This window comes from Trachurus japonicus, chromosome 6, assembly GCF_045865225.1.
Source record: "Trachurus japonicus isolate A0001 chromosome 6, Traja_1.0".
In the NCBI taxonomy this organism is placed as follows: Eukaryota; Metazoa; Chordata; class Actinopteri; order Carangiformes; family Carangidae; genus Trachurus; species Trachurus japonicus.
Window position 1 is genome coordinate 33713250 of NC_140912.1, and position 27074 is coordinate 33740323.

A 27074-nucleotide genomic window follows, 5' to 3' on the forward strand; every position below is an offset into this window, starting at 1 on the left:
CTTTTCGGTAGAAGTTATATAATACTAGGAGCTAGGTAACACTTTACAATTAGGGTCCCTTAATTAACGTTAGTTAGTACATTATTAAGCATTAATATATAAAAAAATGTGCTAATTAAAGCTGAGTAATGCATACATAATGATAACTAATTATATTATTCAACTTTTATTATTATTTAATAATTTATTAACTAACTTTGAGTAGTAAACATTATTTAACAGGCTACATTACTTAATGTGTTTCCTAATCCTAATACATAATGATTTATTATTGACTTTGGTAACTTTGTTGTTTTTAAAATGTGCTATACAAATTAAGTGGATTGGATTGGATTTTAATATATCTGTCAACAGTTAATTAATGCTTAATAATGTACTAACTAATGTTAATTAAGGGACCCTTATTGTAAAGTTCATTAATTGTTTTACTTCTTTTTTTTAATAACCGTTTTAATTCTTTCTCTTGTCTGTTTTCAAATAATGTTTGCTTTTTATGTTCTCATTTTGCTAATATGTTGTTGTGGAAATGTGCTATACAAATAAACTTGCCTTGCCTAAAGTGTTACTAGGAACTATAATAACTAACTATAACTATAATAGGAAAAATTGCATTTATATGTTTGGGTTTAAATTCATGTGTTTTATCTGTTAAAGTTCAGTCCTGCAGTCGACAGTGACACAACAGCAACAACAGTAAAGCTGCTCTGATTGTTACATTTAGTTTAATTACAGTGTCATTAAAGTGAGATAGTGAACCGAGTTGTTCTGGCAGAGCTTCAAATCCATCTGTGTGTGAATCACTTTCTAATCCAGTCGACAGACACACACTCTAAAGTTCATTAAACAGCTGTTCAGAGTAAACAAAGCCTCCCCTCAGGGATGTGTGTGTGTGTTCCTGTGTGCGTGAGTGTGTGTTCAGGGGTTTACTGCGACCACTCATTACAACATTTCACATCTTTAATAAAATGCCACTTAACTCTCAGTGCTCATGTTTAATTGGAGGGAAATAAAATCCAGTGATTAGAGAGCGATGAGAGACACGACAGAGAGTCTGTGAATAACTGACTGACACTGAACTCACCACGTAAGAGTCCACGTGTGAGAGCAGAAGAAATAACTCCATACAGTATAAAGGTAGATGTTTGTGTTAAAGCTCCATACAGTATAAAGGTAGATGTTTGTATTAAAGCTCCATACAGTATAAAGGTAGATGTTTGTATTAAAGCTCCATACAGTATAAAGGTAGATGTTTGTGTTAAAGCTCCATACAGTATAAAGGTAGATGTTTGTGTTAAAGCTCCATACAGTATAAAGGTAGATGTTTGTGTTAAAGCTCCATACAGTATAAAGGTAGATGTTTGTGTTAAAGCTCCATACAGTATAAAGGTAGATGTTTGTGTTAAAGCTCCATACAGTATAAAGGTAGATGTTTGTATTAAAGCTCCATACAGTATAAAGGTAGATGTTTGTGTTAAAGCTCCATACAGTATAAAGGTAGATGTTTGTATTAAAGCTCCATACGGTATAAAGGTAGATGTTTGTGTTAAAGCTCCATACAGTATAAAGGTAGATGTCCATGTGTAGTGTGATTATAAAGCAGCTCTAGGTTCTATATTAATACTGTGAAAGTATCAAAGCCTCAGTCCACAGAGAAATGCACACAGCCTGTATTCAGAAACTGAGCCTTAAAACCAGCCGTCAGGACTTCCTGTCACTTTGTGATGTCACAACTAAGCCCCGCCCCCTCACCACCTGGACAACACCATCCAACAACAACTTGCAGGATTTGGTTTCTCTGAGTGTTTTATTCTGAAATCTGTTCAGTTTATTCATTGGATCGCTTTAGAAAACAGTCAGCCAATCAGAAGAGAGGTTCAGAGCCTCCTCCTCTCTTCTGATTGGCTGACACCGACCTGTTGTTACCAGAGCTCCAGAGAGAAGCTGAGAGAGGAGATGGAAAACTACACTGAGATGGTTTTTTTTTTTTAGATCTTCTCATGGATCAGCTCTTCAAAATAAAAGACAGAAAAAGAAGGAAACATGAAGCTTTAAAAAAGTTAAAATCAAAATCAAACAGGAAGTCGTTAACGTTTCTGAACAAACAACAAGAGACAAGTTTCTCTGTAAATATTAACATTTATTTAAGTATACAATTTAGTCTTCTCATTGCCCCCCCCCCCACCCTCTCCCTCCCCCTCCCCCTCCCCATCCCGACCCCGTTTCACAGGTTCGATGTCAGTATCTCGGCTTCTCGATGCAGCATTAACCCCGTCTGCGCTGAAGGACGGACGGTAAAAACTCTTAACGGACGAACAGTTAAAACGAGCGTCGGTTTTTTATTTTTTTTACTTCTTTTTCTTTGCGCCGTTCGCAGACGGACGATCGCAACAAGGCGTCGCCGAACCCACAAGCTGCTGCTGCTGCTGCTGCTGCTCGCAAAAAATGCCACATTTGGTTCATTATCATTATTTGCTTTATTTTTTATTCTTTTATGTATTTATTTTCTATTATTCTCCACAGAAGGAGGCATTTACAGTCGCATTGCATAAAATTATATAGTTTGTTAACAGGAGGACGGAAGAGGATGATTTTTTTTATTTATTATTAGCGTTATTTTCATTATTATTATTATTATTTTGTTTCTTGTGTAGTGTGTAGTAGTGATATTTGTTGTTTTTTTTTAAATACTGACCAGAGCTGCTGACGCTTCCTGCTGCTGCGGAAAAAAAACAAAAAAATGAACGTAACAAAAATCCAACCGGACAGCGGAATAACAACAGTAATAACAACAACGACAACAAAACAAACTCCCATCGTCATTCCACAAAACGCCACAGTGTGTGTGAGAGTCGACGCGAGTGGAAATGTTTTTGTAAAGAAAAAAAGAAAAGAAAAAGAAAAACGTGCGAGAACATCATCTGTCATCTGTCACGTTTGTAAAATCGCGTTTAAAAGGCAAAACCTTTAGCGTTAAAAAAAAATAATATATAGTGTTTGTCACTGTAACCTGTCGGAAATAAAATACAAATCATTTCTGACACACTCACCAAAAAAAAAAGAAAAAAAAGAAAACACCAAACTGACCTATCATCATACAAACTGTGTGCAAAATAAACGGCTTTAATTAATTAAGTAAAAAATAAAGAGTTGAAGAGGCCGACCACCACGAGCCGCCATTGTTTTGGTCAACGAAATGTCTCCATGAAAAAATAACACGACTAAAACTACGATTTTTTTTTTTAAGCATTATTATTATTATAATAATAATAATAATAATTATAATAATTAGGAAACTCGCCAAAAAAGGTATGAAAAAGAAGCACGGTAAGTAAGAAAATAGTGTTATCTCGCATTAAACGCGACCGCTGCTCCAAACAACAGAGGATCCTGCCCGTTTTTCGGTCGCGCCTGCGTCTCTCTCCCTTTTTAAAAGTTTCTCTCAATGAAGCAGTGATGAAGACGAAGAAGAAGAAGTGAAGAAGTGAAGAAGTGAAGAAATGATAAATATTTCCCAGGGTGCACCGGGTTGATTAATTTTGATGATTAAATTGATGAAATGTTGAGTCTCCATGTTTGTGCTGATGACAGATTTAAGTGCTTCCTAATGAGTGGACATCCACGAGGAGGAAGAGGAGGAAGAGGAGGGGGGAAGAGGAGGGTGGTGCAGGTTTAACGGATGAGGTATTGCACAGATTAATTATCATAATCATAAAAAAAAACCCAAAATAGCCAAAAAAAAAGTAAAGGCAAAAAATAAATATACAGCAAATTCTTACAACATTTACATTTTTCAGGTTTTAGTCAGATTCTGGAAGATTTTTTTTTTTTTTCAGAAGATATTTTAGTGTCAGAGAAGAGATAGGTGCAGGAGGGGGGAGGTGGGGGTGGGGTTTTAGGACGGGGTGGGGGGGGGGTTGTCACTAGTCTTCCCACTCGTCGTCGTCCTCGAAGTCCTCGTCTTCGTCATCGTCCTCGTCTTCGTCTGGGAAGAAAACAAAGAAAGAAAAAACGATCAATTAAAGAGAAAGAGAAAAGGGAGACGAGTGGCTAACTTAGCTTAGCACAAACACTGGAAACAAGGGGAAACTGCTAGCCTAGCATAGCCTAGCCAAAGGTGCATCCATCTCCAAACTTCACCGGTGAACACATTTGATCTTAAAAACCCAAAGATATCCACCTTTTTCTGAACGTCAAAAACGTAAGCCGGTTTTGCTCTTCCGGTGGAATTTTATGTTTACGTTTCCATGGTTTCGGTAGTCGTAAATCTGCAAAACGCATGGATCATCACACCAGCTTTTAACGATGCATATCACACAAATTGACATCCGTGTTAAAAACCAGCGTTAAAGCAGAAGTAAGCGATATATTTGTGTTAATATAAGTCTTAAATAGTTGTATCTTCTGACAGCAATCACTTCTATAGAGTGTTTGGTCTGAAACACGGGTCTGTCAGTCACTCTGCTCTGCTCTGAGCCCAGGAGAAAACTTTCCTTGTATCCTACAGTTTTTATCCAATGAGGAGAGAGAACGGCATGCAGGGCTGTGTGTGCAGCCAAGGGACGCCGTGAATGTGGTGACGTAGGGACGAGGACTGTTATGGTGCGTTCAAGGCAACTCGTAACTCGTGTTTTTCCGACCTGTGAAGTTGTATCAGTTCGACCTGGTACGAGTTCACGGGTCGGAAGTTACGAGTGGCCGTTATAGTGACTTTCACAGGTAAAACAGGTCGGAAAAACACGAGTGGGTTGCCTGGAACGCTACAAAGTCGTAAGTCGTGACTTGAAGCTGTAATTTACGGTTTCAAAAGCCTGCCTGGAACGCAGCATTAGCCAAAACGACCGGATCGCTTACTTCTGCTTTAATAGATTCATGCGTTTACCGCAACTATGACAACGACTGAAAACCATGGAAACGTAAACGTACAATTCCACCGGAAATGCAAAACTGGCTTCCGGTTTTGATCATAGATGACGTTAAAGTTAAAGTTAAACTTGTGGATAAAACCAGACAAATAAGAGTTGATCCAGGGCTGAAGTTCATCACAGCGCTGGTTCCATGAGTTTATGATACTTAAAAGTTCAGTTCAGTGAGATAATCTTTACATATAAACTCCTTTTCTACCGTATCTGAAGCTTAATGCGACGGCCAGAAGTAAAAAGCTAACGTGTTTCCTCTTATTCTGACGTCACAGGCTCAGATTTTAACTCTCCAGCCTCTTTAACTTCCTGTGTTTCCTAGGAAACGGCCTCAGCTCAGGTGAGACGGTGACGTCGTCGCTCACCTGAGGAATGGATGGCTTTGCTCCTCTTCTGCATCACTTCCATGAGAGCGCCCACGATGCCGGCGGTCGAAGCCGGCGTCGGTGGTCCGGACTCGGGGAGATCGGGAACCTGGACACACACACACAGATGTTACAGATGTTACAGATGTTCAGAGCGCTTCACTTCCTGTTTTTTAAAGACCCCCTAAACCAAAAATGCCCTTTTTGAAATGTTTTGAAATTATTAACAATAAAAAAAAATAGTCATAGCAGAGCATTTTTACAAATTTTAAAATCAAGGTGTGGAGGCTGATGCACACCTAAAAAATCTTGAAAAACAGGTGCGTTGGAGCATAGGATAGGAGTGAACAAAGGAAAAAAGGCTCTTCCGCACACCAGTGGCGTAGGCAGAATTTTGATTTTGGGTCGGCCAGTACAAAATTGGATGGGCCATCTTTTCTCAGAAGGACAGTAGTGCATTCCATATAGCGCACATCACTGTTAACCATTTTATTGCACAACTTTTTTCTCTTTTTTTTTGTAACTTGCTCTTGACACAATATTTGATACATACAGATGAAATGATCTTTCCTGCCACTATGATGATAAACTGTATTTAACTGTACCTATGTAAACAATAAAACTCAGTAACTAATCACACAGGCAGCTCCATGTTGTCCCTGTGTGATGTTCAGGGACAGGTCAGGACAGTCTGAGGACAGACAGCTCTGAGGTTGAACTTTACTTCAAACTTTATTTATTTGTATAGCACCTTTCATACATATAAAAATGCACCTGTGACTGTGACTGTAGCTACGTCTTGACCACATGTCAGCTGATCAGCTGTAGTAGGCTACAGGAAACTTTTTTTTTTTTTTTTTTTTTAAATTTGCTCCGGTAGCGACCGGCTAATAGATACAGGATGATACTGTAAACCAGCACGGATCAGCTGTATTTATCAAAGCGTCACCGTGCTGAGGCACCGGGTCTGTTTGAGCTGCGTTCATGAAGTTAGAGGCTACTTTCAAACTCTTCAGGCAGTGATCAGTTATCAGTGTCTGCAGCTTTTTTTTTACTCGTTACTCACTGGTCTCTGTGTTTTAGCGACCGTGCTACATGGCTGAGTCCAGTATTATACAACAGGTAACATTGTTTCTTTTCACCTCCTCTCTCCCTTGCTGGCTGCACCAACGTTTTAAACAGAGATCCGCTACATCTGTCGGCCTTGTTTGTTTATATTTCACAGAACATCTCCCATTGAAAACGATCGATTAACTGCAGTTAATTTAATTTAATCAATAAATTTTTTCTTCTTATGAAACGTGGACGGGCGGGCCAGTGATTCGTGTGGGCGGCACTGGCCCGGCCAGGCCCACTCCTGCCTATGCGCCTGCCGCACACTGTCAAATCACTTGCAAGAGACTTTAATAAAACAAACAACGTTTCGGTCCACAAGACCTTTTTCAAGCAGATTTTCTTGCTTTTTTTTTTTTTTTTTAATCTCTGCTTGAATAAGGTCTTGTGGACCGAAACGTTGTTTGTTTTATTAAAGTCTCAGTCTGCGGGAAACCCTTTTTTTTTTACAAATTTTAAAATGCCTCTTTAGGGGAACTTTAACACTGGTGGTTACGGATGTTTCTCTCACGGTCTTGAGCTGGATCCCCTGGCGGATCTGGTCGAGCAGCGCGTCGCGGCCGCCGCTGCTGGACGCCGGCGCCCGGTTGTTCTGCTCCACCTTCTTCAGCTGCGTTCCCCCTCGGATCTGCTCCAGCAGCGCCGACGACGACTTCCCGCCGGGCGGAGTGGGCGAGTGAGGCGAGTCTCCGCCGCCGCCGCCGCCGTCCAGCTCTGGAGGGGGAGGGGGGCCGGGCGGGGGAGGGGGGGGAGGAGGAGGAGGAGGAGGGGCGGGGGCGGAGACCGGAGACTGCTGGGCTGGTGGTGGCGGTGGGGGGGGCGGGGCCTGGGGGGCGATGGAGGCGTGCGCAGGCGGAGGAGGAGGGGGCGGAGCCTGGTGGTGATGATGATGATGATGGTGGTGGTGATGCTGGGGGGGAGGGGGGGGCTGGTGACCTCCTCCTCCCCCCCGGGTGGGCGGCGGCGGCGGGGGAGGCGGAGCTCCCAGAGTTCCCGGTCTGGAGGGGGGAGGGGGAGGGGGGGCGGCGGCCGGGGCTCTGGACGGAGGAGGAGGGGGAGGGGCTCCGCGGCCGCCTCTGGAGGGGGGAGGAGGGGGAGGGGGCGGGGCCTGAGAGGAGGAGGAGGTGTGGTGGTGGGGCGGCGGGGGGGGAGGGGGAGGGGCTCCGCCGCCACGGGAAGGAGGCGGAGGGGGGGCTGCGGGAGAGAGGAGGATGATGTCATACAGGTGTCAATCAACCAGTGGATCAATAATAAACAACTAGACATTGTACTTCCTGAAGGAAAAACGTGTGAATGCTGAAAGCAGCTGAACGCCAGCGCTGAATTAGCAAACACAATTGACCTATGGCGAAGCCCACAGCAGGCAACTGATGATTTTTGGAGACAGAAAGATTAAATATCATCTGGAAGTCACCAAAACTTCACTTAGCTTTACTGCTATGGCTGCTGTTTGCCACGAAACACTGATAGCGACGGGCTAATTTCTGTTAGCCTGTCTATGGAGTTTTACATTATACGTTAGCATTAAGCTAGCGGACTTTATGCTTAGTTGTGATGCTGGCTAACATCTAAACATCTCTGACAATATGTTGCCTCACATACGTTGTTGACTTAACTTAGAACAGATGTAGACATCCTTGTTAAGTTTATCTATGTTTAGTTGGTGTTGTGGTCTACTGCATAACTTTATCCAGAGCAGACACTTCTCTTGGTTGAGATGTGGCTTGGGAAAAGGTAAAAAAAAAATCCACCCCGTCGCCCAGCCTCTCGGGGTATCTAGTGTCAGAGTTGCATGTCCCCCATGCACACCGTTTGACCATTTTAAACTTAAAATGTCAAGAAAAAACAGAAAACCGAATGAAAACTGACCTACTGCAATGCATTTCAATGGATGTGGAAGCAGAGAATGTCCGAGTGTATGGGCTAGCTATGCGCACTGTGATTGGCTCATCGAATTTCGGGGCGTGGCTTAGCCATAGGTCAATTGACAAATAGTGCAAGTAGTGATCAACATGCAAAGGTACGACCAAGGGAGGAATCGAACCCACGAGCTCATGGTCCGTAGACCTTTACTCTGCCACTAGGCAACAGAGAGCACTCAGTTGTCTTAGAGCAGCGGTATAAACAAGAAACATGTTAATAAACCGAGACAGAAAGAGGTAAAGAGAAAAGGTGGGGGGCATGTATGCATTATCAAGGTTGCTCATGCAAGATCTGAAAATAAGCCAGACCAAGTGGTGGTAGTTACAGTTAGAAGAGGTTGATACACTAACAAGAGATGAGCCCATGACCTTGGGGTTGGCAAGCAGCCACCTTAACCACTGGACTATAGCAATACTTGAGGTAATGGGAGGTTGAGACTTTCATGAATGTGAGATTATTCAACAATAGCTGAAAGTTTAACAGAATAGTATAAATATAAGCAAGAAGTAGAAATAGGGGACTTCTGTGCAAGGTGTGACTGTTTTTGGTGAATTTAAACAAAGTATAATGCCATTTACAGCGAGTTACAAACTGGAGCTCCATCTGCTCGGCTCTGAAAAAAAAAATGAACTAGGGTGAATGGGAGCAGAGAGTTCCCTAGCTGCGTTTAAAAAATATAATATAAAGTTATTCTCTAAGTCTCTGTGCATTTTTGACAACATTTTGAGACAGAAGACAAGTGTGGCTACAAACTGTTTCCAAATTCTTGTGTGTAGAGTGTCATTTGTCGCTTTGGTGGCAGTTTAAGAAGAAAAGTTCCAGTCGCTTTTTTGGCTCTCCTGCACTCTGACGATGATGTCACTCACTCTAGCCAAACGCAATACACACTCATTTAAAAGTGTGAAATCAGTCAGAAATGCTTATGTGCTTTTAAAGGATTTATCTCAAAAACGGTACAAGCTATGAAAAAGTTGTACACAGGTTGAATATATTAGAAGTTTGTCTACAGATCAGAATTTGAATGAAGTCTGTAGGTGAAAGTATGTGGAAGCAAATGAGGTTCAAAGTAGGAGCAGTAGTTTCAGAGTTTGAAAACTGTTCCGATGTATTTCCTATGGGACAAAAAAATCTGAACCATTTGAATATTTTAAAAAGTATAAATAGTTGAAAAGAGAAAAGTCATTTCGATAATGTCCAGAAAAAGCTGCACAATTTGATATTTGCTTTCAGCATTCACACTAAATACAGTAAAGGAGAGTTTTCTATCAGTAGATTAAAGGGATAGTTCAACATGTTGGCAAACTGGCCCATTGCCATAATCCCTATAGTCATAGCAGTAGGTGTTTTTACTCTTTTCTCCGGAGTAGAAAAAGACGAAAATTAGATTTAAAAAAAAAATCCCATAATTAGCAGACTAAAGGCAAAATCTGACCAATCAGGTTGGACTCACCCTGCCTCCTCAGCTCGTTCTTCACCGCCTCCACTCCTCCCTTCTTCTCGATGAAGTCGTAGATGACCTTGGACGTCTCTCTGTCCTTCAGCTGAGCCTCCGAGATGCCGCACATGTCGAACAGGTTCTTCAGCTCCGGGTCCAGGTTGTTCAGCTGCAGCCGCATCAAGAGAGAGAGAGAGAGAAAGGTTTTATTAAAGGAAACAACATGTGCAGAGTTGGATCTCAGTTTAAAACGCCACTACGGAAAACTAACCGTTACTCCAGATCATTCATCCCGTCTGCTATCAGACTCTTAAATCTAGACCCAAGCTTGTGGAAATAATAATTTTTTATCTTTACTTTTGATTATTCATTTATTGATCTATTTTTGATTCTGATTTTTAATTTTTGATTTATTTATTTTATTTTTTACACGCTGGAAGGCCAAACGGGAGACAAAGGTCATGTTTTGCTTCCACTGACATTGTAAATACAAACTAGCACCTGTGCATATGTATGAATGTGGATGAGTCTGTATTGTTGAGTTTGTATTGATGTGCTGTTGTGGATGAGCTTGTATTATTATTATTATTGTTCTTGGTGGACTGCCGAACAGAATTGCCCTCTGGGATTAATAAAGTTGATCAAATCAAATCAAATCAAATAAAACTTTATCTTTTGTTGTTATTCCTCTGTTTGTCCCAAAACAGCATCGTCTCTCTGGTGTCATTTCTATTTATTACCTTTGTAATAAAAATACAACGTAGACATGTTGCACCATTTTTATGAACCTAAACATCACAGACACCAAATCCCACCAGTTCATCCACATCAGTAAATGTTTGTTTCCACAAGAGCTTTAGTTTTGAGTTCAGGTCAGAAAAGCCTTGTGAAACATGCTGATGTCAAAACAGATATTACAACTATTAGAATAAACATAAAGTTCATTATTCTAGGAATACTCTTGAATCTCAGAGGGTTCGTTTAACACATAAAGTTTAGTTTAATTATTTGTGCATCCGTTTGCATTTCTGTTCCTCCGATATTTTCATTTTTCATTTTCTTCTTTTCCATTTTCATCCTTTATTAAAAAACATCTTGTGGTTTCGGTTTGTTTCTGACACTTTCATTTGTCGAGTACATGTGATGGTTGTAGAAATGTTTGTGCATCAACACTTCACCGACTCCTCATCTGTGACTTCTCTCCCTCTCTTCATGTTCTCGACTCCCTTTCAAAATAAAGTGCATTAACGGAGCTTCCTGCTGCAGACACAGAGTCAGTCTGACCTCTAGTGGCTGAAACGTGTAACTACAACCTGAGGACAAAACCACCGGCTGTCGTCTGCTGCTCTGCTGGACGAGTTACAGCTGCAAACATCAGGACGACGCTGATGCTTCTGCCTGTTTCCTTGTTTTTCTCTCCACTCAAGATGCATTCAACAGCATTAAAGGACAATTCCGGGCAAATTCAACTCGGGGCTGTATGTTCCTAACATTTTAGGTCTAAAAGAAGGAAATCTGAAGATTTTCAGTTTAATTGCGCTCGGTGTGTTCACGTGCAGTCGGACGCTCCCGTTTGTGTCATAAACACAGGAATATCAACTCTTGACTTGCTCGAAGTAAATAAACTTCTGGGTGCATGTTTGAGTCGCCGTCTGACGCTGTCTGTGGCTTTGAGGGATGGAAACAGCCTAAGCAGCAGAACTTCAATCCGCTCCCATTCATCGCTGCTGCCGTGGCGATGCGGGGACAGACACAACTACCGCAAAACAGGAGACATTACACTGAAAATCTACAGATTGCTTCTTTTAGACCTAAAATGTTAGGAACATACAGCCCGGAATTGTCCTTTAAACAGAGTTTTTGCTGGATAAAAGCTGCTGAGTTGTGTTTTTACAGCGTCTCAGGCTAAATTCTCTCTAATTCAAGGCTCAGTGTTAATTCATTTCTGTTACAGCACCAAGAATTTTAATAATAACATCGACAACGAGCTGCAGATTTACAGAAGCTCAGAGCTGCAGGTTTTTATTTTCTGTTTCAAAACCACTTCAGAGGAAAAGAATCAATAAAACTTTTAGAGTTTCTTATCAAACTGGATCCTCAGAGGGTTCTGTTTGTTTGTTTGTTTGTTTGTTTTAATTAACTCCTTAATGACCGTCTGTGGCGTGTGCAGCTGATTCTCTCTCTGCAGCGGAGCAACAACAGCCTATTGTGTGATGTCATCAGGCCGCCGCCGCCGCCACACAGGTTTCTATTGTGCTGCTGTGTGTGTGTGTGTGTGTATGTGTGAGAAAAGTGTGTGAGAAAAGTGTGTGTGTGTGTGTGTGTGTGTGTGTGAGAAAAGTGTGTGTGTGTGTGTGTGTGGAGGGGTACTCACATCAAAACCTGTGTTGGGATCCCAGCCCACGTGACCGATGTGCCTGAAGAAGACGGGACAGATATGTGGTGAGATCACACACACACACACACACACACGTACAGAAATGCATCAACTATTTAGCATGTGCACGTGGGCGACCATGTGTGTGCATGTTAAACACCGAGCCCACACACACACACACACTCATACACCAGTCACAGGGACAGTGTGTTCATTCAACGCTGCTCTCACACTCAACATGTTTCAGGTCCGAGGCTGAAAAACTGCTGCGTTCAAAACCTCCAAACTTTTTAATTTCTATTTATTTACTTATTTTTAAACTTTTTAAACCAAAGCTGTTTGAGTTTTTTTTCCTCCTTAAAACTTTTCAACGTCTCCAGAGGAACTCCAGCGTTGGTTGTGCTGTGCAGGATTTAGCACAAAAAAACACAAGAGAAAATCTGAGCTTCACCATGGAAACAACAAATTTACCCAGAAGACTGAGGAGTTATTTTCTGACAAAATGATTCATTGATTAATCAAGAAAACATCAGGTAACTTAATAAATGAATGAATGTGTTCTGTTTTTAATGGTTTATGTGAATAAAGAGCTTTGTAAATCTGTTTGTATCACAAAGTCAGTTTTTCATTCAAAATTAACTTGAAAAAACTTTTGTTATTAATCACAAACAATGTTTAAAATGCTGAGAATCTAAATATTTTTTAACTAAATGCACCTTCAGTTAAAATTCATTCAAAAATCTGACTTTTAATCCAATGTTTTATCATTTTGCATCATAACCAACACAACTGATTAATTGATTAATCAAGAAAACATCAGCTAACTTAATAAATAAATAAATGAATGTGTTATGTTTTTAATGGTTTATGTGAATAAGGTGAATAAAGAGCTTCGGAAATCTGTTATCTAGTATCATAAAGTCAGTTTTTCCTTCAATCTTTGAAATTAACTTGAAGAAACTTTTGTTATCAAACACAGATTATAATCAAAGTGTTTAGAATCTAAATATATTATAAAGTTCATTCAAAAATCGGACTTTAAATCCAATGTTTTATCATTTTTGCATCATAACCAACACAACAGACTGGTGTGTGTGTCATTCACTCTGCTGCAGCACAGACGGTGGACTGAGACTCACTGGAAGTTGCTGGGCGTGCCGATGTCGGCCTTGGTCAGCTTCTTCTTCTTGCCTTTGGTCTTCTTGTCCTTGCGGTTGAGGCCGCCGTGGCTCAGCATGTTGTTGAGGTGGTACGGCTGCTGCTGCTGCTGCTGCTGCTGCTGCTGGTGGCCGTGGTGGGAGTTGGAGTGGAATCTCACGTTGTTGATCTCCGGGTTCTTGATGTCCACTGTGGCCATGGGCAGAGCCGGGCCTGGAAGACAGTGGGGGGAGAGTGGGAGAGTGGGAGAGTGGGAGAGTGGGGGGTCGGGAAGAGAAGAGAAGTACATGAGCTGTGGCTGACTGTATAGAAGCTGTGTTGTTATGTATAGAAATGTCTGGTAACACTTTACTTGAATAGGTATTCATAAGATTGACATAACAGCTGTCATAAACATCAGTGAATACTTATGACAGCTGTCGTTAAGTGTCATTCAGTAAGTTATGTCACTTTTGATGCAAAGTTTAGTTTAGTTTATTAGTTTAATAAGGGACAATGTGCAATTACATTAACCATTTAAAGGAAAAAAATGAAAAGATGGTTGCACCAGATTTAGCTCCCAGCTAATTTCCATCTGTAGTACCTACACACATAACATAAAAGTTGTAAATTGACATTGTTTGAGATTTTTTGTTCTGACAACTTGACATAAAGACAATTTAAACTGTCATAGCAGACCTAATTGCCAAACTTTAAAAATTATGTCAAGTTCTCATAACAAGGACATCTCAAACAATGTCAACTTTGCATCAAAAGTGACATAACTTACCGAATGACACTTAACGACAGCTGTCATAAGTATTCATTGATGTTTATGACAGCTGTTATGTCATGGTTATGACAGTGTTATGTCAATCTTATGAATACCTATTCAAGTAAAGTGTTACCAAATGTCTTTCTCCTGGAGGATCGACCTCCTCTCCAGATAAACTTTAGATTTGAGCATCATCATTATTAAGAAAACCCTGTGGTGCCACATAGAAAAGTCATTTAACACATTTACACGTTCATAACGACCAAAATATAAGAAATATGAAGATAAACCAGCAGGAAATCAACTGGCTACAAGTCTCAGATGTCTCCTCTGTGTCTCTAACCCTCCTCTCCTCCATGTGCATTTGTTTTCAATGAGAAATGAATCCATGGAGCGGTGGATAAGGTTATTTATCATCTACCATGTTACCATGTGTATATCTGTGTAGTCTTATCTGTCATAAACAAAAAGAGATTACGGGTTACGGGTTAGCGCGTTACGTTTGTGTGGCGGTGTCGCCATGGAGACGAGAGCTGGGACACCGGGTCGGAGGCTCTGATCTTACAAGGTTGGTTTTCAGCCAAGAGACGCTCCATTCTCCCTGGAACTAGTTACTAGACATTGGTTTAACCAGAACTAGGACTCTGGAGCTGCAGCTAAGGGACACATGGAGCTGAGGTAAGGTGGAAATCCTAAAGAGTTTAAGGTCAGAACTCAGGAAATAGCGTTTTGCCAAATGTCAAAACGACATTTACTCAACTTGTTTTCACATTAATGTTGTAATCCATTATTTGTAATAGCAAATTAACATTTAATTTAATTTGCACCACCATAGTTTCACATGTATATGACCGCCTCTAATCCAGTTTGCAACACGTTATAGGCTGATCAGACTATTTTCAAGATGACGGCACCACATCCATCTTTGGATTTGCAACATAAACTGTGATGTTCTCCTTCAGTTTAGTCAACTTATTCTTTGTTCTTCATGTTTTCAAGTCAGAAAGATCTCCTCCTAATGCAAAAAAACTCAATCTGTCAGAGTTCTGCCAAAGCTAAAGATGAGGAACAAGAAGGGGGAAGTTTCTACTCAAATTACCAGGCATATACTGTATATAATCATACTTATTTACTTGGCTTGGCTTAACCTGCTAAAGCCTGAAACTCCTTTTTCTAGAGATTGAACTCAATGTTTTTTGGGTTCAGACACTCTGACTCTGGTTGTGTGTGTTGGGGCTGGTCATTAACTGCTCTACAAACCAGAGTGACTTTAATAATCCCTGACACCAGAGGGATCAACGTGTCAAAGAGCTGGTATGAACTCTGTTGTGTTTCATGTTCCCCAACAGTTCACTCTGAGCTTTTCTTCTCCATGTTTTCTAACACTAATGTCAAGCAGCGCTCCCTCTCTCCTCTCCTCTCCTGCCGGCCGGAGCCATTCAGTCCTCGAATCCCTCGTAATCTCCGCAAACAGCAGCAGCATCTGACATAATCACTAATCTACTGCTAATCCTGCTCCAAATCCCTGGACTCCCCATGAATATTACTAGATGTCTATGACCAGATCAACAGGCTCGCCCCGACCCCACAGACCCCGCCAACTCCGCCAACTCCGCCAACACCGCCAACACCGCCAACTCCGGAGGTTTCCTCAGCTGGTTCTGTGGAGGCTGGAGTCTCAGAGATGAGTTATTCTGTGGTACCGACCGAAAAGCTTTTTTTTTCTCTTCTTTTACCAAGATTAATTAAACTCAATATTTGGTACAAACTTTGTAAAGACACTCTGCACCAAATCAGATTCATCATCCTGTCTCCTTGTTCTTAGACCGGACAGTTCCTGGTAATTAGGGGTGTCACGATTTCGATTTTTTATCGAAATCGATCGAAATTATTTCATGGTCTCGAGCATCGAGGTCAAAAAGAGGATCGACGAAAGTAGTGCACACTGCTGTAACCAAAAAGAGTCACTGGATGGCATGCACCCTCTGTGACCTCTCATTTATTTTGTTTTATATTGTAAATAAATTATTTAAATTTGACCATTAGTGCCTAATGTGATATATTATGGAAATTGCATCACTTGTATGTAGCCCATCTTTTGAAATAAGATTTTCTGTACAAAATGTGATGAATAAAACCAATGACCGTAGACTAGACTAGTCTGAAAATGGCATAGGCCTCTGTGCTGTAAGAAAAATCGAGAATCGAATCGTGACCCTAAAATCGAAAATCAAATCGAATCAAAGATTTGGAGAATCGTGACACCCCTACTGGTTATAGATAACCAACTAAACCATTTTTGACAGATTTCAGACTAAGTTCTTGTGTAGCCACTTTGATGGTTGATTGATTCAGACGGGCCTATAACAAAGTGGTAACAGCTGCCACTCCAATTCTGTAGGTTTCAAATATTTGGCCAATTGATCCAAATGAGGCCTTCTTGTAAATTCGCTCCAATGAAGAGCTAGGAGGACTTCTGTGCAGGACAAGACCTCCAGGTCAATGGACATACAAACTGGATGTTGAGCGGCCACTTGTCTCCATTACCATCCAGACTAAATCTACTGCATGTTTCTGTTCTTGCAAGTTTGGCCTTTAAATGTTTAAATGTGGGATCTCTTGAGTCCAAACTTGTTGAGTTGATATTGGAAGACAAAACTGGTAAGAGGAGACAAGGACACAAACTCCACAAGAAATTTTAAAAACTGAGGAATCTCTTTGGACTCCACTCCCCCAACTCGGCTGGCTCATCAACAAACATCCATTCAAGTTGACAACATTTGCTAAAGGAGTGTCAGAGAGTTCACAACAAGCGAGTGGAACAATGAGGGCGATCCCTGAAGGAGCAGCATGGGCAGCTTCTTCCCCTATAGGCGTGTTCTCAGTGCTGTTCTCACAATGAGGACAAGGACAATACATTCCAAGAGGAGGGAGAAGGCAAACATGCATCTTCCCAAACAGAAACTCAACAACAACTCCAACAACACCACCACCCGTTGGTCTCATGTTTCACAGCCCAAATGTCAAAAGGAAATCTGTGCCACTGGAGAGAAACTTCAATGAAGCAATGATCTCAGGCACAAATCCATGGGGTTGATTGAAGAGGCCACTGATCTGTTCAGTGCATGTTAATCCTGCTCTTCACAGCCGCTGTGTTTGCCAACAGGCCGAGGGCTTAATGGGAGTAACTAGTCTTCAGGGAGTACACGGAGGCACAGCTGCCTGAGGAGAAGGTCTAAATTAACGGCTCTGGAGCTCTGGGACCGTTGTTCACATGTTGGTCTTCACATACAGCCAAACAAACACAGTGATACGGCATTTACCTTTGGGAAAGCTCCAAGTAGAGAGAGAGGTCCTTACTGCTCATCAGCCTTTTTTATCCACAGAACTAGTAAGACTGACCACTTCTGAACCAACATGACGTACCAGGAGCTGCCCCTCCCATCATTTAGACAATACAGCTGCAACAATTAATCGAACAATAATCAATTATTAAATTAATCATCAACTCTTTTGATAATCGAATAATCGGTTTTTGTAGTTTTTGAGAAAAAAAGAGTCCAAATTCTTTTTTTCAGCTTCTTAAATGTGAATATTTCTAGTTCCTTTGTTCCTTTACAACAATAAACTGAGTCTCTCTTTGGTTTGTGGACAAAACAAGACATTTGAGGACGTTGTCTGGTGGTTTGGTAAACACCGATTGATGTTTTTGAACATTTTTGAACATTTTATTGACCAAACAACTATCAACAGATTAATCAATAATAAAAATAATCGTTAGTTGCATCCCTATTAAACAATATACCATTCCGAAACAAGGATGAGTTTCCATTTTGCCAACATTTTGTTTTTGGCTTTCAGCTCCAAAGTGGATAAATCTGAAAACATCAATCAACTTTCTGCCACTTCTGCAAGTTTCTCTGTGATCACCAATTTTAAAAAATATGTCACGTTTAACCAGATTAATTGGGAAATGTATCTTTCTGTCTCAAATTCAGTCATCTGTCAAATGAAATAATGTCCAAAATGGATAAACATAAAAGCTCCAGTGCAGACGAGGAACAGTGAAGCTGAGAAAACGACTTCCTTTTCTATCAACATTAATGCTGAACATTAATTCAACCGTTTTTTTCATTAATCTGTGAAAACACTTATCAAAAAGGACAGAATTGGTGAACATTTGCGTGCAGGACTTAATTCATACAACAGAGAAATAACTGAACCTGTCGGCAGTTGCATGATGTGTCCCTTCAACCGTTTAACTGACGTAACTTGTCCGATATTGGTTTTTTTTGAAGAAAAACGTTTATTAGTCGCATTTTTGTTACCACAGCTGGAACTGGAATAACATCCAGCTCTTATGACATTTTTCCATCAACTCAACTATGTTTGGTTTTGCTTCTGAAAGTTTCCTTGATGTCATCGTCTGCAGTCACAGTCACTTGGTTGTTTTTAAAAATAAAACGTCCAGTCTCATACAACTAATGTTGACTCTCTCTGACCAACCAGAGTTCAGATGTCACGTTTTGGCTTGGCCTCAACTCACTTAGGAGCTCAGCAGAGGTCAGGCCAAATAAAGCATCATGTATTAGGTCCATCCTTCTATCCACAACCCTTGATTGATGGAAAACCAAATGAATTAATCTGTGATCAAGTCCAGTTGAGCCGGTACCTTCAAAACATCCATGGTCAAACTTCTCAACATCTTCTGACCATCAATAGTTTTCTGACTGAGGATGGAAGATTTTTGATTTAACCATTTCCCTGGTTTCATTGTCATAACCTTTTACCTGTGTGTATTTAGTCAGATGTCTTATTAAACACAGACCAACAACTTGACGTCTACTGGTGAGTGACAAAACGTAACCACAAAACAAATGTTTGGCAGCAGCGGCGGCGGCTGTGGGGATTAGAGATTAGGCCTAATGTGCATCACAACGGGGTTTACAGGGAACAACAGAGGCCATGTGGTCCACATATGGCACAGATGGGCTTCCTGCTGACCAGATTAACCTGCAGAGGACCGACTGACTGACTGCGCTCTGTGTCGGCGCACGAGTCACAGCGTCTGTGAAACAACGCTGCCGACGTGTCAGGAAATATCACCAGTTAACAGGGCAGCCTGCGGACAGCTGTATCCGCTCATAAAAACATGCTAAAGTCATCTGTGACTGGAGGAGACGCTCAGCGAGCTGCTGGGGTAGGCTCTGCTTTGTTCAACGGTGGAGTCAGGACACGTTGGGTCCTTTACGTCGAGTGTAAATAAAGATGGACGGAGCCTCTGTGACGTCATCCACAGGTTTCTGAAGCTGCCATCTTGGTTTGACTCCACCCCCTGAGTCCAAACCGATTAAAAACTAAGGATGGTTGCGTGTAAAACTGATTCGTCCACACGAATATGGATTTATTTAATCTGCATAAGCATTGTATTGTTTCGAAGTATCGTCCAGACAGAAACAGTGTTTTTGGGTGGGTGAAAACGGTATTTTTTGGAAATGGGTCCCGAGTGGGAAAATCTCAAAATGCAGCATTTTCATCTGGACAGCCAAAATGGATCTTTTGTGAAACAGATGTCATACCTCCCACCGCTCTCACCTATAATCTGAGGCCTTGTCCACAACTTGTCTGGGTATTTTTGAAGTTTTGTTAAATAAAATTCTGCGTCCACACGAGTGGTGTAATAAAAATACTCTGTACACACGCAACCGTATCAACCAATAATCAGCCAATCATATCTACCACATCCGGTTTGCCTGTTCACCTGCTGGCTTTAATTAACATCCCTGGTTCTCTTTTAGTTTTTTATTTGAACTTGTTTTATGAATATTTTAAACTATTTTTTTTTTTTTCTCTCTCTTTTTCTCTCTTGGATATGTGTGCCAGTGTTGCTACTGTAATGTATGGATTGTGTATGTATGTTTTACAAGTACAAGGCAGCTGTATTATGCCCAAGATGAATTTCCCTCCCAGGACAAATACACTTTATTTGATTGATTTGATTTGAACCGTAAAATCCGCTACCAAGTGATGCAATATACGTGTAATACAGCAATAGGTGGCGATGTAAGGTAAAACGGGAAGGCGGTTTTAACCAATCAAAACAGCGTCGGGCACATTGCTGCTGTCTTGTTAAGAAAGTTGCAGTTGTTGTGGTGGCTACTCGCTAGCAAGAGGAGCAGTCTCCTTCGTAGCTCGTCCAGACGCCTCCGTTGTTGAATTAGGTTGAGCAACTGGATATGACGACTGAATACAGCTGACAGCCAATAAGCAACAACAACAACGACTTTGTCATGTCCATTTTAGCTAGCAAGCCAACGTTAACCCAAGCTAACGACCTCTACGGACAGGCATTTAAATCAGCACGCGCTCAGCTCTGTGTCATAAACTATAAACTGTTTTCTTGTCTGTAACAACATCTATGTCCCGTCTGTCCGTCCTGGGTGAGGGATCCCTCCTCTGTTGCTCACCCTGAGGTTTCTCCTGGTTTTCCCTGTTAAAAGGGTTTTCCATGGAGTTTTTCCTCAGTGGATGTGAGGGTCTAAGGACAGAGGATGTTGTTACGATGCCATGTGAAGCCCTTTGAGACAAACTGTTTGTAAAAACGGGCTATACAAATAAAATTGCCTTGTCTTGCCTTGCCTCTGATGTAAACAATGTAAGTAATCGTGGTTGTCATATTCACACGCAACCGCTGAAACCTAAATCGGATGAAAACTTCACCCTGGACCCCGGTTTCAGTGTTGCAAAAGCACGGTTGCTTGTGGACAGAACAGAAAAAGCAGTAAAACACATGTTCACGGTTGCAAAAATACCCGGGTTGGTGTGGACAAGGCCTCACTGCTACAGTCAATGGACATAACATAACAACAACGGGCAACTACTGTCGGGTTTGAACACAGCGGGGAACTTTCCTCCTCCTTCTTCTCTGCAGCGCTGCAGCACCACACACACTCCACACAGGCCTGGTGTATGCAGCGTTTTCAGTGGATCAGTGTGTACGCGAATATTTTAAATACTTTTACAAAAAAAAACAAGAAAAAGACTGTTTTGGGTGAAGCTCTGAGAGTTTTTGGCAAACATACACTCAGCCACCTGTCACTCAAAGAGGCCACGCCCCCAAATTATACAAAACTTCAGTCCTTAATAAAGCGTAAACAGGTGAGTTACATAAAAGAAGGAAATAAGCTGTGTTTGCACCAGGACATTTTAACAGGGAAATCGACTCCAATGGTGAATCAGCATCTGGATCAGTTCCAGTTTTACTTCATTTCCTTCTCGTCTTTTTATTCATTCAATCTGTGCTTCACTTCTCTTCTCTTCTCTTCACTTTCGTTGTGTTCTGTTGTTGGTTTTAAAGCTCTTTAACATCAGATGTGTGGGTGACTCACATCACATGTTTGTGGTTTGTAGTTGGATTTGAAAAATAAACAATAAATTCAGTAGAAAAGTCACAAATATACAGATAAACGCTGCCAGAACAGAAACAGACTGAGCTGCTTTAGCAACATGAAGAGTTCAACATACCATTTTTAGGATCACCTCTTTTCTCTGCAAAAGAAAAATTGACATTGTTTTAGTTTCAGACCAGATTGAACTTAAAAGTGAAGGATATTTTAGTTGTTTAGTTTTTTAAAGAGGCGAGAAAAGGAAGGTGAGCGAGTTAAGAGCCAGGGAGTGTGATGATGAAGTGGAGTTAGTCTGAGAATAAAGAGGTTGTTTCTAGTTTCTAGTGTCCAGCGACGATGTGGACGAGGACAGTTTGAGAAGTCTTCAACAGCAGCAGCAGAAGAGGACGAGTTGAAAGATGTGAAAGCTGAGTTATGTGTGTTTCAGCCTTTGAACCCTCCGTCATCATCACAGTTTGAGCAGAGCACTTCAAACAGAGCGGCCTGCTGAGAGCTGGAGGGAAGCCAGGGAGGAGGAGGAGGAGGAGGAGGAAGAGGAGGAGGAAGAGGCTCTGCAGAGTTTTACTACAGAACGAAGAAGAGGAAGAGGAAGAAAAGTGTCCCTGGGCTAAAAAAAAAAAACACACAAAAAAACCTCAAACTCAACACTGAGGGAAACATCAAACGCACCGCGGCTTCTGTTCTGCACCGACGTTACTCTGCTCTCTGAGTTTCATTAAGGAGGAAACGCTGCAACCGTAAAATCAAGTTTCATGGTGTAAACTTAATTGCACAGATTCTGGTTCATATTTTAATTAAAAGGTGGTTTTTGTGTGTAAATCTCTGCTTCTGCTTGTTTGATCCTTCGTTAGTGGAATATACCTTTATTTATTCATTTCATCTCCTCCTGAAGGACTCGCTGCTCTGTGGGATATTCTTTTAGAGCTAATACTGATTTGGATATCAGTGAGTTCTGATAATCAATCAATCAACTGATATTCTCCTCTGATTTGGCTCAACATTAAATAACTTTGATTATTGTAAAATGTCCTCAGTGCAGCTCAGCAGCAAACTCTTGGAAAACGTGAATAAACTCATTGCCTACATTTAAATGCAGTTGATATTCAGGTTAAGGTCAATATTCCAGTTTCTGTAATATTCAGAATAACCTGTTTACATGTGTGAGCAATAATTGTAATCAATTGGGATATCCCGATCAAAAGATGTTTGTTCCTTTATTCTGTTTTTTGCTTTTTCTTGTTTGTTTCTTTTGAAGTGACTTTGTGTTTGTGTCTTTATGCCTTTTATCTTAACCCTAAACCTTTTTTATGTCTCAATGTAAAGCACTTTGGCTTCCCCTGTGGCTTTTACATGTGTTATATGAATAAAGTTGATTGATTGAAAACAGCGACGCACAGGCAACGTCATGACACAATGCGCTTCATTTCTACTTCTTCTTCCTGTATCCAAAAACAACAACAACAGCAGCGCGGTGGATAATGATCAGCCTGGAGCTGGTAGCAGTCGCCTTCGTTTGAGCTTTGATTGACTAATGTTAATCTACGTTACTTTGACATTTATTTTAGCCTACTTATTTGTCTGTCTATCTGTCTATCAAACATTCAGGTTAGAAAAGGAGTAACCCAGAGGTCATTTTCAGGTTATTAAAAACCAGAATATGTGCATATTCAGGTTCTTCAAAAGGGTTATTGGTGCATGTAGCCGTAGTCAAGGTAAATCAATACAGAAACAGGTGGAAACCCCTCTAATGAAGAATTGCTCCACTGTGTTTTCCTACAGTCTTGTGTGGATCATGAACACAACACTACCGCTACAGTTCACCTGCACAAAAATGAGTCGTCACACCAACACAGATCAGATCATTGATCAGCAGCAAGGGGGCAGTTGTCGGTCTGAGAAGTGAAGTCACTTCCGCGTTCAAAAAACTGCAATCCCCTCTTCTTCCTCTGGGGGCTGGTGTCAGAAGGGAGCATTCTCCATAGACCCCCATGTTAAAATCGCCGACTTTACATCCTCAATAAACATGTTAAAAGCCTGGTGTCAAAACGTTTTTTCGTCTCAATCGATAGTTTCTACCCCCGCACACACTCTGAGGGGGGTGAATTTTTTTTTAACTCTACAGTTTTACTGTTATTAGGTTAAAACTCTGTCCAATTAGGGCGCGGAAACGTTGAGTGACAGGTCCGAGCAGCTCCGTGGACAGCTGCTTCGAGGCCAGTGGGCGGGTTCTCGGCCGGCCAATCCAACATGGCGCTGTTCAGGCCGCCATATTTGAGTCACAAAAACGACTCCCCAAAACCAATGGGTGACGTCACGGACGCTACGTCCATTCTTTTTACAGTCTATGATCAGCAACAGCAGCAAAATAAAACCACCAGTTCCTGCTTCATATTCACTCTGAGCTTTAGCTTTAGCTGACTTTGATTTCCTTCTCTCAGCCCTCATCATCTCCCTGACACGTGGGTGAGGCAGGTTTGTTAGCAGCAGCAGCAGCAGCAGAAGAAGGAGAAGGAGGAGGAGAAAGAGGAGGTGAGGTCTCCAGTGTGAGGCAGGAAGAAGAAGCTGCTCAGGCTGAGGAAGAAGCAGCAGCAGCAGAAACAGAAGCAGCAGAAGAGGAGCAGCTGTTGGACTGTGAGACTCACCGGTCTTGCGTTGCCGTCGGTTGAGCAGGTCGTTGATGGCCACTCTGAATCTTTTGGCCTCTTCTTCGCTGGCGAAATTCAGCCCGACCTGACAGGACTGAGAGGAAGAGGAAGAAGGAGAAGAAGAGATGAATAAAAGTCTGGATTTCTATATGTAAAGAAAATATTCAACAGGAAGATCACAGAGCATTAAACGATGGTCGATCTCCATGTGTTTCTGGATTATAAAGCAGCTCTAGGTTCTACATTAACACTGTGAAATACACATAGCCGGAACTCAGATAGATAGATAGATAGATAAAGTTTCTATCTATCTATCTATCTATCTATCTATCTATCTATCTATCTATCTATCTATCTATCTATCTATCTATCTATCTATCTATCTATCTATCTATCTATCTATCTGTCTGTGATAACAGATCAAAACTGTTGAGTTAAAGCAGAAGTAAGTGGTCCGGTCGTTTTGGCTAATGCTGCGTTCCAGGCAGGCTTTTGAAACCGTAAATTACAGCTTCAAGTCACAACTTACGACTTTGTAGCGTTCCAGGCAACCCACTCGTGTTTTTCCGATCTGTTTTACCTGTGAAAGTCACTATAACGGCCACTCGTAACTTCTGACCCGTGAACTCGTACCAGATCAAACTGGTATGACTTCACAGGTCGGAAAAATACGAGTTTCCTTGAACGCACCATAACAGTCCTCGTCTCTACATCGCCACATTCACGGTGTCCCTTGGCTGCACACACAGCCCTGCATGCCGTTCTCTCTCCTCATTGGATAAAAACTGTAGGATACGATAAATGTTTTCTCCTGGGCTCAGAGCAGAGCAGAGGGACTGACAGACCCGTGTTTCAGACCAAACACTCTATGTAAGTGATTGCTGTCGGAAGATAGAACTATTTAAGACTTATATTAACACAAATATATCACTTACTTCTGCTTTAAGTTTGAAGCTTAAATGTTTAAAATGATCAGTTATGTCTGTGTTTTGTGTTGTTTTTCTCCTCATTGTCATTTATTTCCCCTTTGCTGCTGCCTGTAACATTTTAAATTGGGAATTAATAAAGTTACCTATCTATCTATCTATCTATCTATCTATCTATCTATGATAACAGATCAAAGCTTCAAATAAAACACCTGAAATATAATAAAAACAAAGAAACTTGAAACCTTTGATTCTGCATTTGTGAATAAAGACGAGCAGCTCAAAGTGTTTTGCTGTTTGTGTTTCTGTTTTCCAGATGATGTTTGCTTTATAAATACATTTAATTTGATTCAATTTCTATTTCTAATATATTATTGTTTTTTTAAGTTTCAGGTGTGACAGTTATTACAACAGTTGTAATGAGAGCAAAGAAACAAAATGAGAGTCAGAAAAACGGTGCAAAACAACGGAAAATCATTTTTTTTTTTTTTAAGTAATGTAAAATGTTGGAAAAAAATGCAAATTGCAGGAAATTTTGTGTGATATAATATTATCAAATACAGGCCGAACCCTGCAGATCTAAATAATTTCAATAATCAAACTTAATTTCTAATTTCCGTTTTCTTAAAGCTGGTGGATCAACACATTTTGATGAATGAAATCAATTCCAGGTAAACCCAGGATTAAACTAGAATCACTGATCTCATGTGGATGAACAGCTGCTCAGACAGATGTTTGTGGGTGTTTGTTTCTAACTCTGCTGAACCTTTAAGTCTGTGAGTGTTTCACTGTGATTATCACACGTTATAAAAGCATGTCGGTGCGTTCAGGTGCCGTGGGTTTTGTTTCTCTGGTTTTGAGGTGAGTGGTGTGAACGTACGTCTCCTGCAAACGAGACGAAGTAGGATCTGGAGCTGTTGATGGAGAAGTTGTGGTACAGTTCCTGCTCGAACATGGTTTTTCCTTCCTGCAAAGAGAAACAAATACAAGTCAGAGTGGATTCTGAAACTAAAACTATTTATAACCAATGAATAAAAATCTCCCACGCAATTAACTCTCAGATCCATTTCCCTCCTTCTGTTACTGCTCTCAGTTTATTGCTGTGGAGATCAATACTGAGTCGGCTGCTTTCAAAGCAAGAAAGAAACCATTAAATTATTAGAGTTTCCCTTTTCACAGTTTCCTGATGGTTCATTCTGGTGGAAGAAGGCAGATTATTAAACGTCCGATGTGCTTGAATGCACCACCAAGGAGATCCCTGCAGTGTGAACCACAGAACTGCAGAGATCAACAATAAGTGTTGTCTGCATGTGAGGCGTTTAGGGCACATGCGTAAACTATATCATCCACCGATCTGCATGCGAGGCGTTCAGGGGAGAATGGTAAACTGAAATGTCTAGTAATAGTCCAATATGAGGCGTTTAGGGGACATCGGTAAACTGTAGAATCTACTACTGTAATAATACAGACGTGATGCGTTTAGGGAACATAAGGAAACATTGGCATCTACTAACAGCCCATATGTGAGGCATTTAGGGTAAAGTGGTAAATTACAGTATCTATTTAGAGAACACAAGTGAGGCATTTAGGGGAAGGTGGAAAACTGCATTGTCCTCTCATTGCCGGCATGTGAGGCATTTAGGGGACATCTGTTAATTGTAGCATCTACCTATAGTACACAAGTGAGGCGTTTAGGGAACATAAGGAAACATTAGCATCTACCGATAGCCCATATGCGAGGCATTTAGGGGAAAGTGGTAAATTACAGCATCTATTTAGAGAACACAAGTGAGGCGTTTAGGAGACATTAGTAAACTGAATTGTCTTCTGATAGTTTGCTTGTGAGGCATTCAGGGGACATCCGTATATTGTCTATTATCTATTGATAGTACACAAGTGAGGCATTTAGGGAACATCAGTAAACATTAGCATCTACCGATAACCCATATGTGAGGCATTTAGGGTACACCGGTAAACTGTATAATTTTCAGATAGCCGACACGTGAGGCCTTCAGGGAAATCTGTAAATTACTGTATCTACTGATAGTACACTAGT

At 41.1% G+C, this 27074-nt stretch overlaps 1 protein-coding gene across 2 annotated transcripts in view; it reads right to left on the reverse strand.

The window, feature by feature from the left end:
* Positions 1-2954: 2954 nt before the first annotated feature.
* Positions 2955-27074, reverse strand: part of wasla (WASP like actin nucleation promoting factor a) — a 40633-nt gene continuing 16513 nt past the window's right edge. Inside the window, exons 3-11 of one of the 2 annotated variants that reach the window (XM_085780268.1) lie at positions 25899-25985; positions 24090-24186; positions 21566-21589; positions 13269-13500; positions 12127-12169; positions 9768-9921; positions 6906-7588; positions 5282-5390; positions 2955-3982 (exon numbers count right to left, since the gene is read on the reverse strand). In XM_085780268.1, coding sequence (XP_085636394.1) covers positions 3921-3982; positions 5282-5390; positions 6906-7588; positions 9768-9921; positions 12127-12169; positions 13269-13500; positions 21566-21589; positions 24090-24186; positions 25899-25985 — 1491 coding nt within the window. In that variant the 3' untranslated portion in view covers positions 2955-3920. The remainder of the gene's footprint in view (positions 3983-5281; positions 5391-6905; positions 7589-9767; positions 9922-12126; positions 12170-13268; positions 13501-21565; positions 21590-24089; positions 24187-25898; positions 25986-27074) is intronic. The other variant, XM_085780269.1, reaches the window with a different exon arrangement.